Raw genomic sequence first — 14,914 nt, forward strand, 5'->3', positions numbered from 1 at the left:
GAGAATATTGAGATTTTGTTGTGCAGGTCAGAGGGAGACAATAGGGGTTTGGTTAGGTTTAGCAAATTGCCGTCAGCAGAGAGGGAGAACTTGAAATGATAATTGCAATTTGTATGCCTGTAATGTCTATGGAATTTCATATATGGATGGCAAAAGTCTCAATGCAATGTACAAGGCGAATGAGGGACAGGGGACAACCTTGCCTAGTACCGTTGCAAACTGTGAGGAGGCTCTGTAGTACGATTGAGGCTGAGGAAGCGTTGTGTAAGTTTTGAATAGTGGGGATGAAGGGGTAATGAATGGCTATGTACCATAGGGCGGAGAGCACCAAATGGCAACTGAATTGGATGAAAAAGTTTTCAACGTCTAAGCTTAATATTAATGTTTCATCTTTAGTGTGGTTTGCTATCAATACGGTCAATAATACAATCTGGTGTTTGTCAGTTGGAAACAAATTCTACATGGTCTGCATGAATGAGTGTAGGAAGAAGTATACCCAACCAAAAGGCTAGGAGTTTATGATTTTTAAGTCCAAATTTAGGAGAGCAATTGGGTGGAAATTAGTAAGGAAGGATTATTGTCGGGTTTGGGGCGGATTATGATAACTAAGCATAAGAATTGGGATGGGCTGAAAGTTGAGGAAAGCATTATACAATTTGGACATGTGCGGGAGGAATGTGTTTTTAAATGTCTTAGTGGATAAGTAAGTAAGCCCATCGGGGCCTTGTGATTTCCTACTACATAAGGTTTTTAATGACCTAATCTATTACTTGAAGGTACCACATTCTTTAGTGCAGGCATCAGTGCCGGAGCTGGCCCCAGTCATACTAGCGACCACGTTTGGGCCAAGTCAAGGTTAGGTACGGTGAAGTGAAATGATTCAATACCTGCAATTGTGACTGGCTGGGCTAAGGCTTAATTCTCTAAATGCAAAGAAAATCTTACAGATTAACTTGGAACCCTTGAGTTGGACAATAATTATAATAACCTAGATTGGATGTTTTCATTTTTTACAGCCTAGCACATGCATATGTAGGATACAAGTGTGCATTTGGATGTTTTGGAACCATTCCTATGCTTCTGTCTGTGGGAGGCACTTCACTTTCCTTGAAGCAACATACAGAATCATGAAGTTAACATATAAACTTCTATACTAAACTATGGACTCCAGTTTGCTTTGCATTATGTTTCTAAATTTCATCCCTGCCCACCACAGTTATAATACATGACTTCACAGGTCACTGGCTTGTCTACACTTAAGTGTTATACTAGCCTCCACATGCCTGATTTCTACAGGGAATGAAACCTTTTATATTGGTGCTGCTACTGGTATCTCATTCTGAGGACGCACAGCTGGCAGAACAGCTGTACATTTCGCTCCAGGTCAATAAATAAGGGATCCTTTGAAGTGAATAGGGGGGTCTCATAATTATGTAGACGTGAGGAATAGGCTAGGAACTTTACAAAGTGTTAATCTATTTCATTTCTGTCTGTCTGACGAGTGTCATTCTCTCAGCTACATTAAACATTAGCAAATCCATTATATAGCTCATTCACTGCCAGGTATGTCTGCGTTCCCTCTTATGCTTATCTAAGCAGAAAATGATGATAGAATTGGGAGGTTAGGGCTGTGCACTATTTCTATGTCGCTGTACTGCTGCAGCAGCAACATTTACTGATAAATTATTATCTAAAATACAGTGTAGTGTATCATTTACCCTAGTCAGCATGATACGCATGCCCCAGTGAGGACATGATATACAGACAGAATTATGTGCATTTACTAAGCACAATGCTATGCATGGTCTGCAGAATTTACATTGACCTATATTTTATAAAAAATATAAATGTTACAGGTCATCTTTTGAGGAATTTGTTGTTTAAACAATGGTTTTATGTAGTGTGCACTGCCTTCCGTCTGCCCCTCACTTTCAACAACTTCCTGGATTTCCAGTGTGCTTTGCATCTTTTCCCATGCTGCTTGATTTGATGCAATCTTAATTTCTAAAGAATATATATCCCACAATTGCTTCCAGCAAGCAATGATGATTGTGGGAAGTTCAGACATTGAGTTCAGACGGCAGTTTCCATTGTTTCTTCCTTTGATCTGACAACACCAAGCATTGAAGCAGATCCATGTTTTCATCCCTGAGTTTACTGCTTGGAGATACAGGATGCACACAGCACGCCTGTATCTCCTGCTGTCAGGTTCCTCATCTCAGGCTGTGTAGAGTGGGGCATAGTATTTGACTGATAGTGACTCCAGTTGGGAACTTACTGTCATATGCCCCCAGAGCTCCTTGGATTAGTGATGATTAGGCTGTGATGATTGACCACCATGTCCATTGAGCTACTTTTTTTCTGCACACCAGCACACATGTATGGTGTAAAGAGGGTACATAGAAAACATGTATTTTCAATGTGCCCTGTTCATGCTGCACATGTGCAGTGGTGTGCAGAAAAACACAGCCCAATGCACACAGTGTGAACAAGCCCTGAAAGCGGTTCTATCTGGGAGCCCTACTGTCATCCACCCTCAGAGCTTCTGGGATTAGTGATGTTGGTGTCATCACAAGGCTCCATCCCCTACTCCTGGTATTTAGAGTAACGGGGAGAAAGAGTGGTCACATAATTGCTAATATTGCTTAAAAATAAGATATTTGGGGCATTCAATACATGGAAGCTGTTTAAGATCGGTCTCCCAAAGGAGTTAATGCTTTGGCAATGTATTGGCAATGACTGGGTTTACAGCTGCTTGAAGCTCATGATATATAAAAAATATGTCTATAAAGCATAAAAAAGACTATAGTTACCCTTTAAGAACAAACAATGTCCTTTACTGAGTCACAGATTATAGGATACATGCGTTTCAACCTTTGTGTCTATGCAGACAGGATATCCTTTACCTGTCATGCCGTCTGTGTTTGGAAATGTTTCCTCTTCTCACAGCATACCTCCTGATCCTTAGCACCACTACAGCAGAATAGCATTGGTTTATAGGTGTAATATACTTCAAGCGCTTCTATTTGTGCTCTTTCTTATACTCTTGTAACACAATCTGTATAGATTTGTGGCTGTGGCTTGGAAACAGTGCTGGAGTACAGTGAAGTCATCAGAGACATGCCTCACCCGAGCTGATTACAAGGACCAACACATGGCTATGCTTGATTCTTTATTCTTGCGTGGGTTAACCCTACTCATGCTAGGTAGGCAACGTTTTCTCAGCACATAAGTTACCCATGATACACCATTTAGATCCCTAAACAACTCTAGGTTGTGGTGTGCACAGCAGGCGTCGTAGTTTAAGACAGTTGACAGAGTGCCAGATTTTTCACTCCCCCGTTGACTTTGCTTTAACAGGCTTGGCAAGTTGTATGGAATTTGCACTATGGTCTTTTGTAGGTATTATATTTTTCAGCATCATTGAACCATGAAGTAAAAAGACAGCCAATACAGAATTTTAACAATATAAATTGCCTGAAAGCCACAACTTGAATGGAATTGTTCTTCATTGTTGTGAAAGCTATTTCTGGAAATGTCAGGTGCTTTCCATCTTGAAATGCTTCTTAAAACCAAAAACTCTAGTCTAGTGCTATGAGTATATCACAACACAAATAATGTGCATTTACACACGCCATAAACTATATGTATCAAATATGTATGAATTGCTCTAGATGGAAGAGACAAATATACAAAATGTGCTCCAACCAAATGTAAAAGTATATATATTTGGGTGCGCAACACCAGCAGGTTCCACTCTGCTGTATCATTCACAATTCCAGCAATTCTGGTAACTGGATAACTGGGGCACTCCTTACATTTTAGACTTAAAACAATTTCTACAACCAATGAAAATGACAATTCACTGTCATTAGACTTACAGGGAAGGAGGTATATCAGCTACAATCCAAGTAGACTTGTATCCACACTGCTGTATGGAAGAGAACCACCAGTTGTGAGAGATGCTGTCTGAGCTGACCCTTTCACACCATCTAGTCACAGTAAAGCACGTGTTACAGCAATGCATGATAATGCACTGTATGTGCATTGCTGCGGTGTGTGCCATTTATTCTGACCACCTTACTGAAAAAGCTTACCATCATACTGCAAAAGCATGGTGTGAAAGAGCCTTTAGCCCACATTCACAACAATCTCCCCAGAACCTTGGTCACACCTTACCCTTTGTAAAGCGGATGTAGAGAAACAAGCTCTTGTAGAAATGAGTATAACCAGCAAAACAGATGTAAAAATAGCTCTTTATTGAGCTACAAGCAACAAATAAGAAAAAATAAAACTGACAGCATGTTCTCAATGCAGTTTGTCACATAGGGGTCTATTCACTATGCTGCCGAGGGCAGCCGAGTGAATGACCGATCAGAAGTGGAGTGAGCCGAACATTGTTCGGCTATTCACTTCAGGCTGGTATGGCTGATTTCAGCCGTACATCGGCTGAAATCCACCGTACATCGGCCTGCTTCGTGTGGCTTCGGGTCGTCCGAACATGCTCAGCATGTTCGGACTTCATCAAGAGAATGGCTTTCTCTTGAAGGAGGTTGTGCTGTGCGTTTTTTTTTTAAATGTTTCTTGTTTATATTCTCACAACGAGCCAGTGGACATAAAATACATTGTTCACTTCAAAAGTTTAATTTAGTCAACTTTCCAAAGACCCACGTTCATATTTTATATTATGTACCCTTTGTTTTTCATACAATTTTATCTATTTTAATAATGTAATGGGTTTTGTTTCCCTTAAAAAACAAACATGACGTAACAATGATAAATGTATCCAGAATCCTCCTTGCTTTGTGTAAAACCCCAATTCCCTGCGGAATGTACAAAGCATTGTCCAAGCTGAATTTTTTTCCATAACATCCTACTAGTCAGGAATGAAAGGCACTGCTGGGAACAACTTCACAGCATGATTATCCCCTTCTTGTTCCTGGCTTCCTCCAAGATGAAGTTCAGGATATGCGCAAAGACCTGATGTTCTGACAGCCTGTGTACTGAATCATCTGATGAAATAAAGATGAGGTCACATGACTAACAATGGATAGTAAATTCAGTATGGTATGCTTCAGTCTGAATCTCCGCTTTATCTCACAGCATGAAGAAGTGAGAAAAAGTAAATGGGTCTTGTATTAAAAACAAAAAGATGAAGGACATTGCATAAATGATGGCTTTTACCTTATTTTCCACTAAATAAGATTTAAATTGTGGTTTTAGAGACAAGTGCTGTTTTTTTTAGATTCTTTAGGACTTTGGTTATAACACAATACTTTTACTCATATATAGACTTAAACTGAAAGTTTGCCATTTTCCATTTGGTAAGTTATAGGTAGGTATAGTAGAGTAAAGAAGCACACACATATAAACTCAAAACTGGAAAGACAAAATGTTTGTATTTTCAAATGCTAGCTATAAATGGTGAGCAGATGTCTCGCTGAGAGTGACTGGTGGTGAGACATTCCTCAAATCACTCAACCACCAGAACCCAAAACTTTCTGCTAGTCATATAATGTACATGTGGTATGTTCCTTTCTTTCTATACAAATGACAAAAACATGTCCCAGCCAGACAGATTTTTTCAGATTGCATAATCTCTGAGTGCAATAAAGAGCACTTCTGATAGTCAGAAACACATTATTGCTCCTTAGATGGCCCATTCGTTGCTCAGTCTTCAAGAGCTATACTAAAAATTAGATGAACTGCCTGCAACAATTACAGGCCATATACAGTATGTCTGTTTTTAAGCAGGTCCACCAACTGGGCTTTTGTATAGTGGAAAGATTATAGTTTCCTTTGTGCTCCTGTCCTGTTGATTAATCGGTTTTCTGTAAGACTGCTCTCCTACCCTAGAAGATGGGTAAATAGACCTACAAGAGATCACTGATCTCCAAAGATATGGACATGCCGATCACAGGACGTTCAGGAGATAGATGCAGAGAATGGCCCATAAAGTTTACCATAATTTCACATATTTTACTTACTCACCTCACTCCACCAAGAAGGCATTCAACAAGTTTTATACGCATAGACATGACTAGAAGCCTACATTATTTTCTTCACAACCTCTAAACAATAACATGAGCACCGTAGGAAAACAATATGGGTGATGTAGGGTTATACAAGCATATTTTATTGCAATATGTTTTTGTGGTTAAAATTCTGTGATCAAAAATTCTGGATCAATCACTCTTTAAAGTATTGTCATATTTTATGATGAGATGCTGTAGTCTACCTAGCCTATCTTTAAGCATAATGTGCAAGTTTAATATAATTCTGCAATAGATTTTTTTTCTCTCTTTCATGTCGCTGGAATAGCAACATGTTTGCTATTTCCTACACAGGAAATGATGGGGCTTGAGAGAATATGAGTTCCAAAGAAAGATGTAAAAATAAGAAGTGAGTGTTGAGTAAGTCAGTGCTGCCCATGCCTTTGTGTCTAGATAAACAGGTGGTAACCCCAGGCACAGTCCCACCATCTGCATTTTAAACGATGAGTAATGAAATCTTGGGAAAACTGCTATATGATATTTACGACAGCCACTTAAGGGTTTAAATTAAAGGGCATTGACCGTGCTTATATATTCATCTTGTAAAATAAAGTTCAAATATATTTTCCCATGAAAAGGAGAGTTCCGGTTTCTATTCAAAATTATGTTCTTTGTCAGGCTAAACAGACACATCTTCAAGGACACATCATCTTGCCTGCAGCAGTGATAAGACTGTACATCCTTCTTACTACAAGCTTATGGCCTATATTTAATACTGATGTAAATCCGGGCTATGATGTACACAGAGCATGGATTCCACCACCAGTACTTTTCAGTTTACATAAGGTACTGGGTCTGTGCAAACTGTGCACCCATGTTTTGCTCCTCTGACATATACCCTGTGTGCACAAATGCAAGCTATATGTTCTAGTTTAAATAGTTTTTATCTGGGTCTGTACAGAAGTGTTATTTTCTTTCCTGTACTTTAAATAAGGGCTCGCACACATGGGCGCCTGGGGCTATGCAATGTAAAATGTGGATGTCCTTCTCCATCTGGGAGCCACAGCCACTCATAGCAATTAATAGCTGTATGTGGCTGTACACAGGTATACGGGGTACTTGTATAAAGATGTACAACTGTGAACATAGACAGTCAGTGTTTGGGGTTCTATGCCTTTACAAATGCGTGTGTTTACGTGTACAGCCATTAGTTTTTATGGGTGGGTGTACACAACACCTGTGGCTCCTGGGTGGGGAAAAACGTCTACATTTTAGGTTTGTTACGCCACCGTATGTTTGGAGCCTGTACCTGATTGATGTGACTGGTTGGGCCCAGGAACCCGTGTGTATGAGCCCTACAAGAGCATAATTCACCTGTTGTTGAACAGTGTTCAGCCAGCAAACACAAGTATATCAGATGGAAGGTATTGAGAGACCTTCTGTTGTCCATTCACTATTCACCCCGAATGGTTGCATAAACAACCTGGCAATTTCACAATTCAATGTTCAGTTTAGACAGATGTGTTTATAAGAAGAATGGAAATGAAAATTGTATGGTAAAACAAAGAGATTACACAAAAAGTTTATTGCTTGTCTGCCTGATTCATTGTATACATATCTAATCGCATAGGATCCAGCATAACAGTCATACCACAGCACAAGTAACATGTTCCATTTTTCAACTGTCAGGATGGATTACTTGCTTTAAAAATAAAATGATAATGTTTTTCATTGCATCACGGGTAGTTGAGCATTCTACCGTGTCCCTGCAGGCTAATTTACCTTAGAAATCTGCACATGTAGGGTCAGTATTACACAAAGGTTATCATATGATCTACTATGAGTAAACCCAGAGAGTCACAGAGTACACATATCAGCCAATCCTTTAATACTGTTTAATTTCTTCAGCAATGTTTACTGTGTTCTCATGAGATTAATGTCATCTGAAAATAAATGTTTAACCAAGCACAATAACTTCTGTCACAATCGTCTTTTTTCTTCTACAGATAAATGACAAGAGATTGCTTTAAAAGCTCAGCAATGGTAATGTTTAAACATTAAAACAAGTGTCTGTCAGCATTGAGGCTATACGTGGGCTTCTGAAGTATGGAGGCAAGGAGGGCTGGAGGGGCGCCAACCTCTTCCTAAAACCCCATTCAACAAAGATGTCTTTACTGACTTTGAAATCTAAATTATATACACGACGTTGAACCTGAGTTGAACAAGTTGATGTATCTTCAGAAAGAAACAATGTCAGAACAAAGGTAATTGATTAACACAGCAATGTGTTCCCCGTATATTGCAGATATTAGTTACACCACCTTTAAACCTTTACAGTGGATTGTTTAAATATTATGAATCAAATGTTTTATATGTATTGTGTCATCCTGGCCTGAAACCTTTAACCTCCAATGGCCGCTAATTAGGGACTGCTTAAAAGGCGGAATGCTTTTGAGCTCTTAAATAGGAATGTATGGATTGAGGCACAATGCTGGATCCAGCCTAATGACGGAAGTCAGGACATTTACAAACCTAAAATGTACAGGACTCCAAAAGCATTTTCTTGAAACTTAATCCGTTCCAGTTGTAGAAGTGCCTCAGCTGGAAGGAAGCTTCAAATTGCTAATTTGCTATCTTCCGGCTTTAGTCCTTATGCTAAAAGAAGGACAATAGCATTTAAAGTGCAAAATGGTTTTAAGCTATTTCAAATGCTGATTAAACCACTTATGATGGATACTGCTCCTTATTGTGTAAACCTTTTAGTTTCCTGCAGAATCAGCTGATCTCCTGTTTTAGGGTTGCTCCTTTCCTTTGCAGGATCCTATGGAGCCACCCTTGTGTGTGCTAGTAAGCTGAATGTGTATCCACAAACACACAGGCACAGTAAGACAAGCCACTCATCTGCTCCCTGCTCCCCTCTCCTCCTTCCTTCTCTCTTCAAACAAGTAGAAGGACAGCTGCTGGAGACTTCTCTGCCCCTTTGTGATCCTGTACTGATCAGGAAGTTCAGGGAAACCAAACATAGAGAGTTGGAGAAGGCTGTTTTGAAACATGATGACTGTAAGTGCTTGGGCAACAATCTAAAGAAATACTTTACTGGGCAATGTATATTTGTTTGATCTGATTTCATAACAGAAAAAAGATTGAGAGTTTAATACTACTTTAGGAGCCCCCTGATCACTTGCTTTACCCTGCCCCTGAAACCTTTCCTGTTTTTTCTTTACTTTAAATAAAAACTCTACACATATCTTTTTCCTGCAGTCTTCAGCCAGTCTGTTGCTGTCACAGCAGCTTCTTCTTCTGCCTTCAGTGGCGGTAGGGGTGGGCAGTCTTCTAGGACTAGGTAGCACTCTGCTTGGAGTACTAATAATAGGAACAAATGAACCACGCTAGGGTGTGAAACAAATGTATGTGCAATATCTACAATGGCAAGTTGCAGGACTCACAAAAACGTATGTGCTTCCAATTGTAATAAGACAATACAGATGATCTTATTACTGCTTGGAGTACTGTGTGCCGAGCCTGCATCCGTTAGGAGGCATGTAAATGCCAGACTGGGGACAAAGGAAATAGGCAGAATGACTCAATGCTCCTTACAAAAATTACACCTGGCACCTAACTTTTGTAACTGTAAAATTTTTTCTCTCTATAGGTTGAACTGGATGGACTTGTGTCTTTTTTCAACCATACTATGTAACTATGTTGAATTTTGAAATATACATTGCTCAATCCCCAAATTCGAACAACACCAACCCAACCAATCACATCAATCAAGTGCAGGCTCCAAACATACGCTGGTGTAACAAAATCCTGAAATTCCAACGTAGAGCTGCACATCTGACAATTCATATAAAATCAGATTTATTGAAATATATCAGATTTTTTTAATGAACTGTCAGATGTGCGGTTCTACGTTGAAATTTATGTAACTATGTGGTCAGTGGAGCTAGCACCTGGATTCCATATTCATTTGCCAACCCTAAACATCTCTGCTTCTCACTGTGACTGTACACTAATATACATGGGAATGTAGGGGATACTGTGGGCACAAGGCGTGCTGCAGCTGCAGCATCCATTGGGATGGAATGGGTCTGGGCTAAGGCACCCCATGTGCCTGAATTAGGGAATCAAGATACTCCACACATTAATGCTGTGCTTCCAGAGAGCAGCCCATGTGAGCTATGACCAGTCCACAACAGCTCACATTCAGCTTAGTCCTAATACCAGCATTAAACAACTTAAAAATAACCTGGGGCTTTTTAGGTGCCAACAAGTACATATTCATGTTCTTTTCTTAAGAAAAACTCATTTTATTAATACATTTTAAAAAAGCATATTAAAAATACTTTAAATAATATGCAAAGATTGTGTGTATGTTTTTTTTTTTTTTTTTTTTTTAATTTGCTATGTATAATTCCCCTATGTGATAGATTGTATTTGCACAGCATGTTTGTATGACATTTGTGATCTATTGAATTGTAGATTTTCAATAAGGCTCCTCAAGAAGCACAAACTCGCAAAATGCGTTGAGCCTACTACTATTCATAGTCTGCTCAAGCCAAAATAATTTGGCCAAGATATGTATATGCCATTATTTTTGTCCCAGATTTGTTATGTGTAACCGGTATTTGAAGTGGCAAAAAGTGTTTGTTTTTTTAAATGTATTAATAAAATTAGTTTTTTTTAAAGAAAAGAACATGAATATGTACTATTTGTGGCACCTAAAAAGCCCCAGGTTTTCTTCAAGTTGTTTTGTGTAATAGTATTTATAGGGGTGCTGTATCATCAATTTACCTCTCACTCCCCTCCTTTTATATCTTTACTAATACCAGCATTGCCAACATGCATTTCCAGGCCTAGGATGAGTATATTAAATATAGCATTATGCCAATGCCATGATGCTAAATCACTATTGTTTCTCTGAGCCAAAAATGCCCAGGTTTACTTTAACAGTGGAATAAGCACCATAACGCACAGCGTTCTGACACATTCTACCGGTTACAATAACTACAGTTATCTGAGAAGCTCAAATATTTTCTTTTGTCAAAAAGACATGGATTTGTCAAATGTCCAGAATGCACTTATTCAACAGGCTTAGCTACCAATAACGAACTGTTATCAAACTCTGTAGTGTTAGTTTGCCACTCGGTACTGGGAAAACGTTTTCCTCTTCCTTTCAGAACTGGACACAGATGCTTCTAGGTGAAATTTTGTTTTCCTTATCCCTCAGACCACACTAAGGGGTCTATTCACAAAGCTGCCGAAGGATCTGGCCGTAGCTTCGGCCGATCCTTCGGCTAGCTTCGGCACCAGGACCCCTTCGGTTCAGGAGAACCGAGGGGGTGCTGTACGGGTTATTCACAATAGCCCGTACAGCTCCCGATCAAGGCCGAGCGGCTCAGTCGAGCGCTGAGCCGTGCTGAAAGACGAAGCTGGCCGAGCGGCCGGCAACTATATGGGCCATGCTTTTTATGCTATGTAACCACTATTGTTAAATCACACTGCTGGCTGCGGCTGGCTGTAATTACTACAGGGGAAGGAGAGGTGTTTATTTCAACAACCTGCTAATTTGAATGCAAGGCTTTACTGTACAAGACATTAAAGACTCAGACGGCTGGCTAGAGATCCAAGCACTGGATGATCAAAGAAATCTTTTGATTAGTCAGCAGCATTGTTTCCTTGATAGATATGGTGCTTATTACAGCAAACAGTCTCATATGTTACTATACTAAACTTGGAACCCATCTATAGAATACATAAAACGCGCAAGGAATGTCAGTGGCACATGTTATCATTGTTTCATGATCTTTACATTTTTCTACACAGAGATGGAAGATATGATGACAGCTTGATGATCTATATTTTATCACAAGATGGCCTTCTCAATAGGTTCTGGTGCTGGGTGGCCATATTAAAACAGAAAGATAAAAGAGAACCTTTTACTCTGGGCATTGCCCTCACCAGTGTTGAGTACCTTTTGTGGAGCAAATTCATTTGTGTTGTGTGGAATGGAGTAAGAACTTGTTTAACTGCCCACACAATGGGCACATGCCTAATCTGTTGAGATATACTGTATATATATATATATCTATATATATAGATACCCTGTTTCCCCGAAAATAAGACCTACCCTGAAAGTAAGACCTAGTACTATTTTTCTGTAATATAAGACCTACCCCGAAAAGAAGACCTAGTTTGGTGGTAGCATGTGAGGGGGAACTTGAAGAGCAGGAGAGATGGTATCAGCCTGCAGGGACACACTGTATTAAGGGGATGACAGGGGACTCCCTCCGGCCAGCACAGTGACAGGGAGCACTCCAGTACCATACTACACTAACTGCTGTCCCCCTGTAGGCACTGCTTAATGTAATAGGTACTGCACTGTAATGTGTACTGTACTTTACCGCGCTGTCCACTGTCTGATGTCCCCACTGCTGCACCGCTGTCCCTGATGGCAAAGGAAGGAGGCACTGTAGAAAGCAAGGCTGCGGTGGCGGAGGGAGCAGAGCCGCATTAGCCGATACTTACTCTATAGCGCCAGCTACTGTGACAGGCGGAGTGACACCAGATAACTTTGGTTTGCTGTACATTTTGTTGCACATTAAAAAAAATAAGGCATCCCCTGAAAATAAGACCTAATGTGTTATACTATATACTGTATATGTATATATGTAAAGGCAAACCTTTTTTTTAAGTTTTGGATAGAGTAGGGAAGAGTTAAATTGTCAGTTTTCTTTTTTCTGTCTGTGTCCCATTACAGAGATTTCTCTTCACCTCCTGTCCCAGACACACAACAGAAAATCTCTTCAAATTTTGGGGAAACCTCTTCTGAGACTGTTGCCACAGGAACAGGTGCCCCTATTGAAATATTTCCCCTCCCCCTTTGTTCTGGTACATTTGGATAATGTAAATTACATTTGGATTTCCAATCACGCTATGTTATATTGTCTAGAACTAAAAGAAATGTGGCTTTAGATACACATTAAGTTTGTGTTCATATGAAAATACTTGGAAAACTGGTTGCATGCTATATGCAGTTATCTGCACCAGAAGAATCGAAGAGATCTTTTGTACCTCAAGCTGGACGTGGAGGTTCTGCCACATAGCAAAATGTAACTATGATATTATTATTCTATCTCTCTAAGGTGCAAAAACTCATCACTCAAGTCAAGCAGCTGCATTTGCTGCATAGATAATTATGATGCACTCTTTTCCAGAACTGTACAGTCTGAGATCTCAAGTTGAGTTCAAAAGTATATCCTTGGGCCTTAGGCTATGTACTAAATTATATTCAGGTCACTTTGTGCAACAGGCTTCAAGTATGAACGTGTCACAAGTGAGAACTATGAAAGCTTGAATACAGCCACTAATCTGATTCAACTGAAAAAATGAAAGAATTACAGTTTGTACTATGGCGGCCGTACATATAGTTCCTACAATAAATATTTCATGATTTACTTTAATTATCCAGTTATATAAAAGGAAAATCTGTTTCCTTTTTTTTTATCTGCACGTAATTGGAAAACTGAAGTAGAAGTTCAAACAATTAGTTGTGTGAACATTCACAAATCCTTTAGGAAATCTAAATCAATCAACATTCCAAAGATCCGATTGATCTAACTTGAGCCAGATCAATAAAGGTGTAAAGTAGCCCCGTCTTTGATTTTTTTTTTTGTTAGAATGTGGAAGAGTTACCAACCCCATCTGACAAGGATTGAAGAGAATTTCTCCAATGTGACCAAATAGAGCAATAAAAGCGCTGTTATTTGTTAAGTGGAGGAGGGTTACAATGTCTACCAGGTTTTTGTTGCCTTCCATGTCCCTGTTTGTGAGATTTACATTACATACATTCATGACATTGGGATAGAAAGTAGAAAAACAGGCAACAATACAAATCTGACATTGGTTCTAACCCTTGCCACTCTCTCGAAAGCTAAAAATAGGCTGGTGTTGTACTTTAGTTCTCATTATTTTTATGGGGAAATTGCATGTAGCCTTGTTGATCTGCATTTCTGTATAGTCCATAAACAAAATTTATTTTCACAACATACTGTATGTAGATATTGTAGACAACAACATAATTGTAGCATAATTACACAATTGGATATACCCATTGTAGTGTGGAATGCCCTTACCTCACTCAGTCGACAACATTCGTCCATATATTCATCCAGACTGTCACTTGTTGGACTTCTTTTCAACTGATGCAAACCCTGAATTTCCTCAAATGTGTCCTTGTAAAAGTCATCCACAACTTTGGTGTCTTCCTCTATTGCGGATGAGTGTGCTGTACTGTACAATGCGTTGTCTGTGCAGTCATTTTCATCACTGCACGGTGGCAAATCCAATTCCTCCTCTTCCTGGCAGTCAATAAAATCTTCTATGGTATTTTCTTGGTCTTCAGCATCATCTTTGACTTTGTCCGTATACTCCTTACAGTGTTCAGTATCAGAAAGAAAGTTATTGGTGTCTTGTTCGTTTGTACCTGCATTTATTTCTATGTGGCCTACCGTAGGTGAAGATGATGCGCTCAGCACCCCTGAATCACAGGAGGAATCTCTACTGTGCATCACAAAACTCTTCTCTGATCCTTTAGGTGTAGAGGGTGAATTGGCTCCACTTGGCATCTCTACTCCAGAATCCTCTGACTCAAACTTATACAGTCTTTTGAGCTGCTGAAGGGGATCAGATACCACCATGCCACATGTGCTGGATTCTTTAACTGGCCCATCTGATGGGCAGTCAGAAGCTGTGTCGTTGTGAACTAAGGCATCTCCATTTAAACTTTGGGATCCAAGTGGGTCACTGTCGTAATCATGTATTAATTTTTTCATGTGAGTCAGGACTACCTCTCCGTCAGACGAACCATCTTTCTTCCCTGATTAAAAATATATATATATATATATATTTAGATTACAACT

General features: G+C 39.5%; 1 protein-coding gene across 1 annotated transcript in view; it reads right to left on the reverse strand.

The window, feature by feature from the left end:
- The window catches only part of LOC108800065, a 45,328-nt gene that overhangs the window by 16,610 nt on the left and 13,804 nt on the right, over positions 1-14,914 (reverse strand). Inside the window, exon 2 of the mRNA XM_018572006.1 lies at positions 14,129-14,871. Within this exon, the coding sequence (XP_018427508.1) occupies positions 14,129-14,871 (743 nt within the window). The remainder of the gene's footprint in view (positions 1-14,128; positions 14,872-14,914) is intronic.

Source organism: Nanorana parkeri, unplaced genomic scaffold, assembly GCF_000935625.1.
Source record: "Nanorana parkeri isolate BGI_ZX_2015 unplaced genomic scaffold, ASM93562v1 scaffold1898, whole genome shotgun sequence".
NCBI classification, from domain to species: Eukaryota; Metazoa; Chordata; class Amphibia; order Anura; family Dicroglossidae; genus Nanorana; species Nanorana parkeri.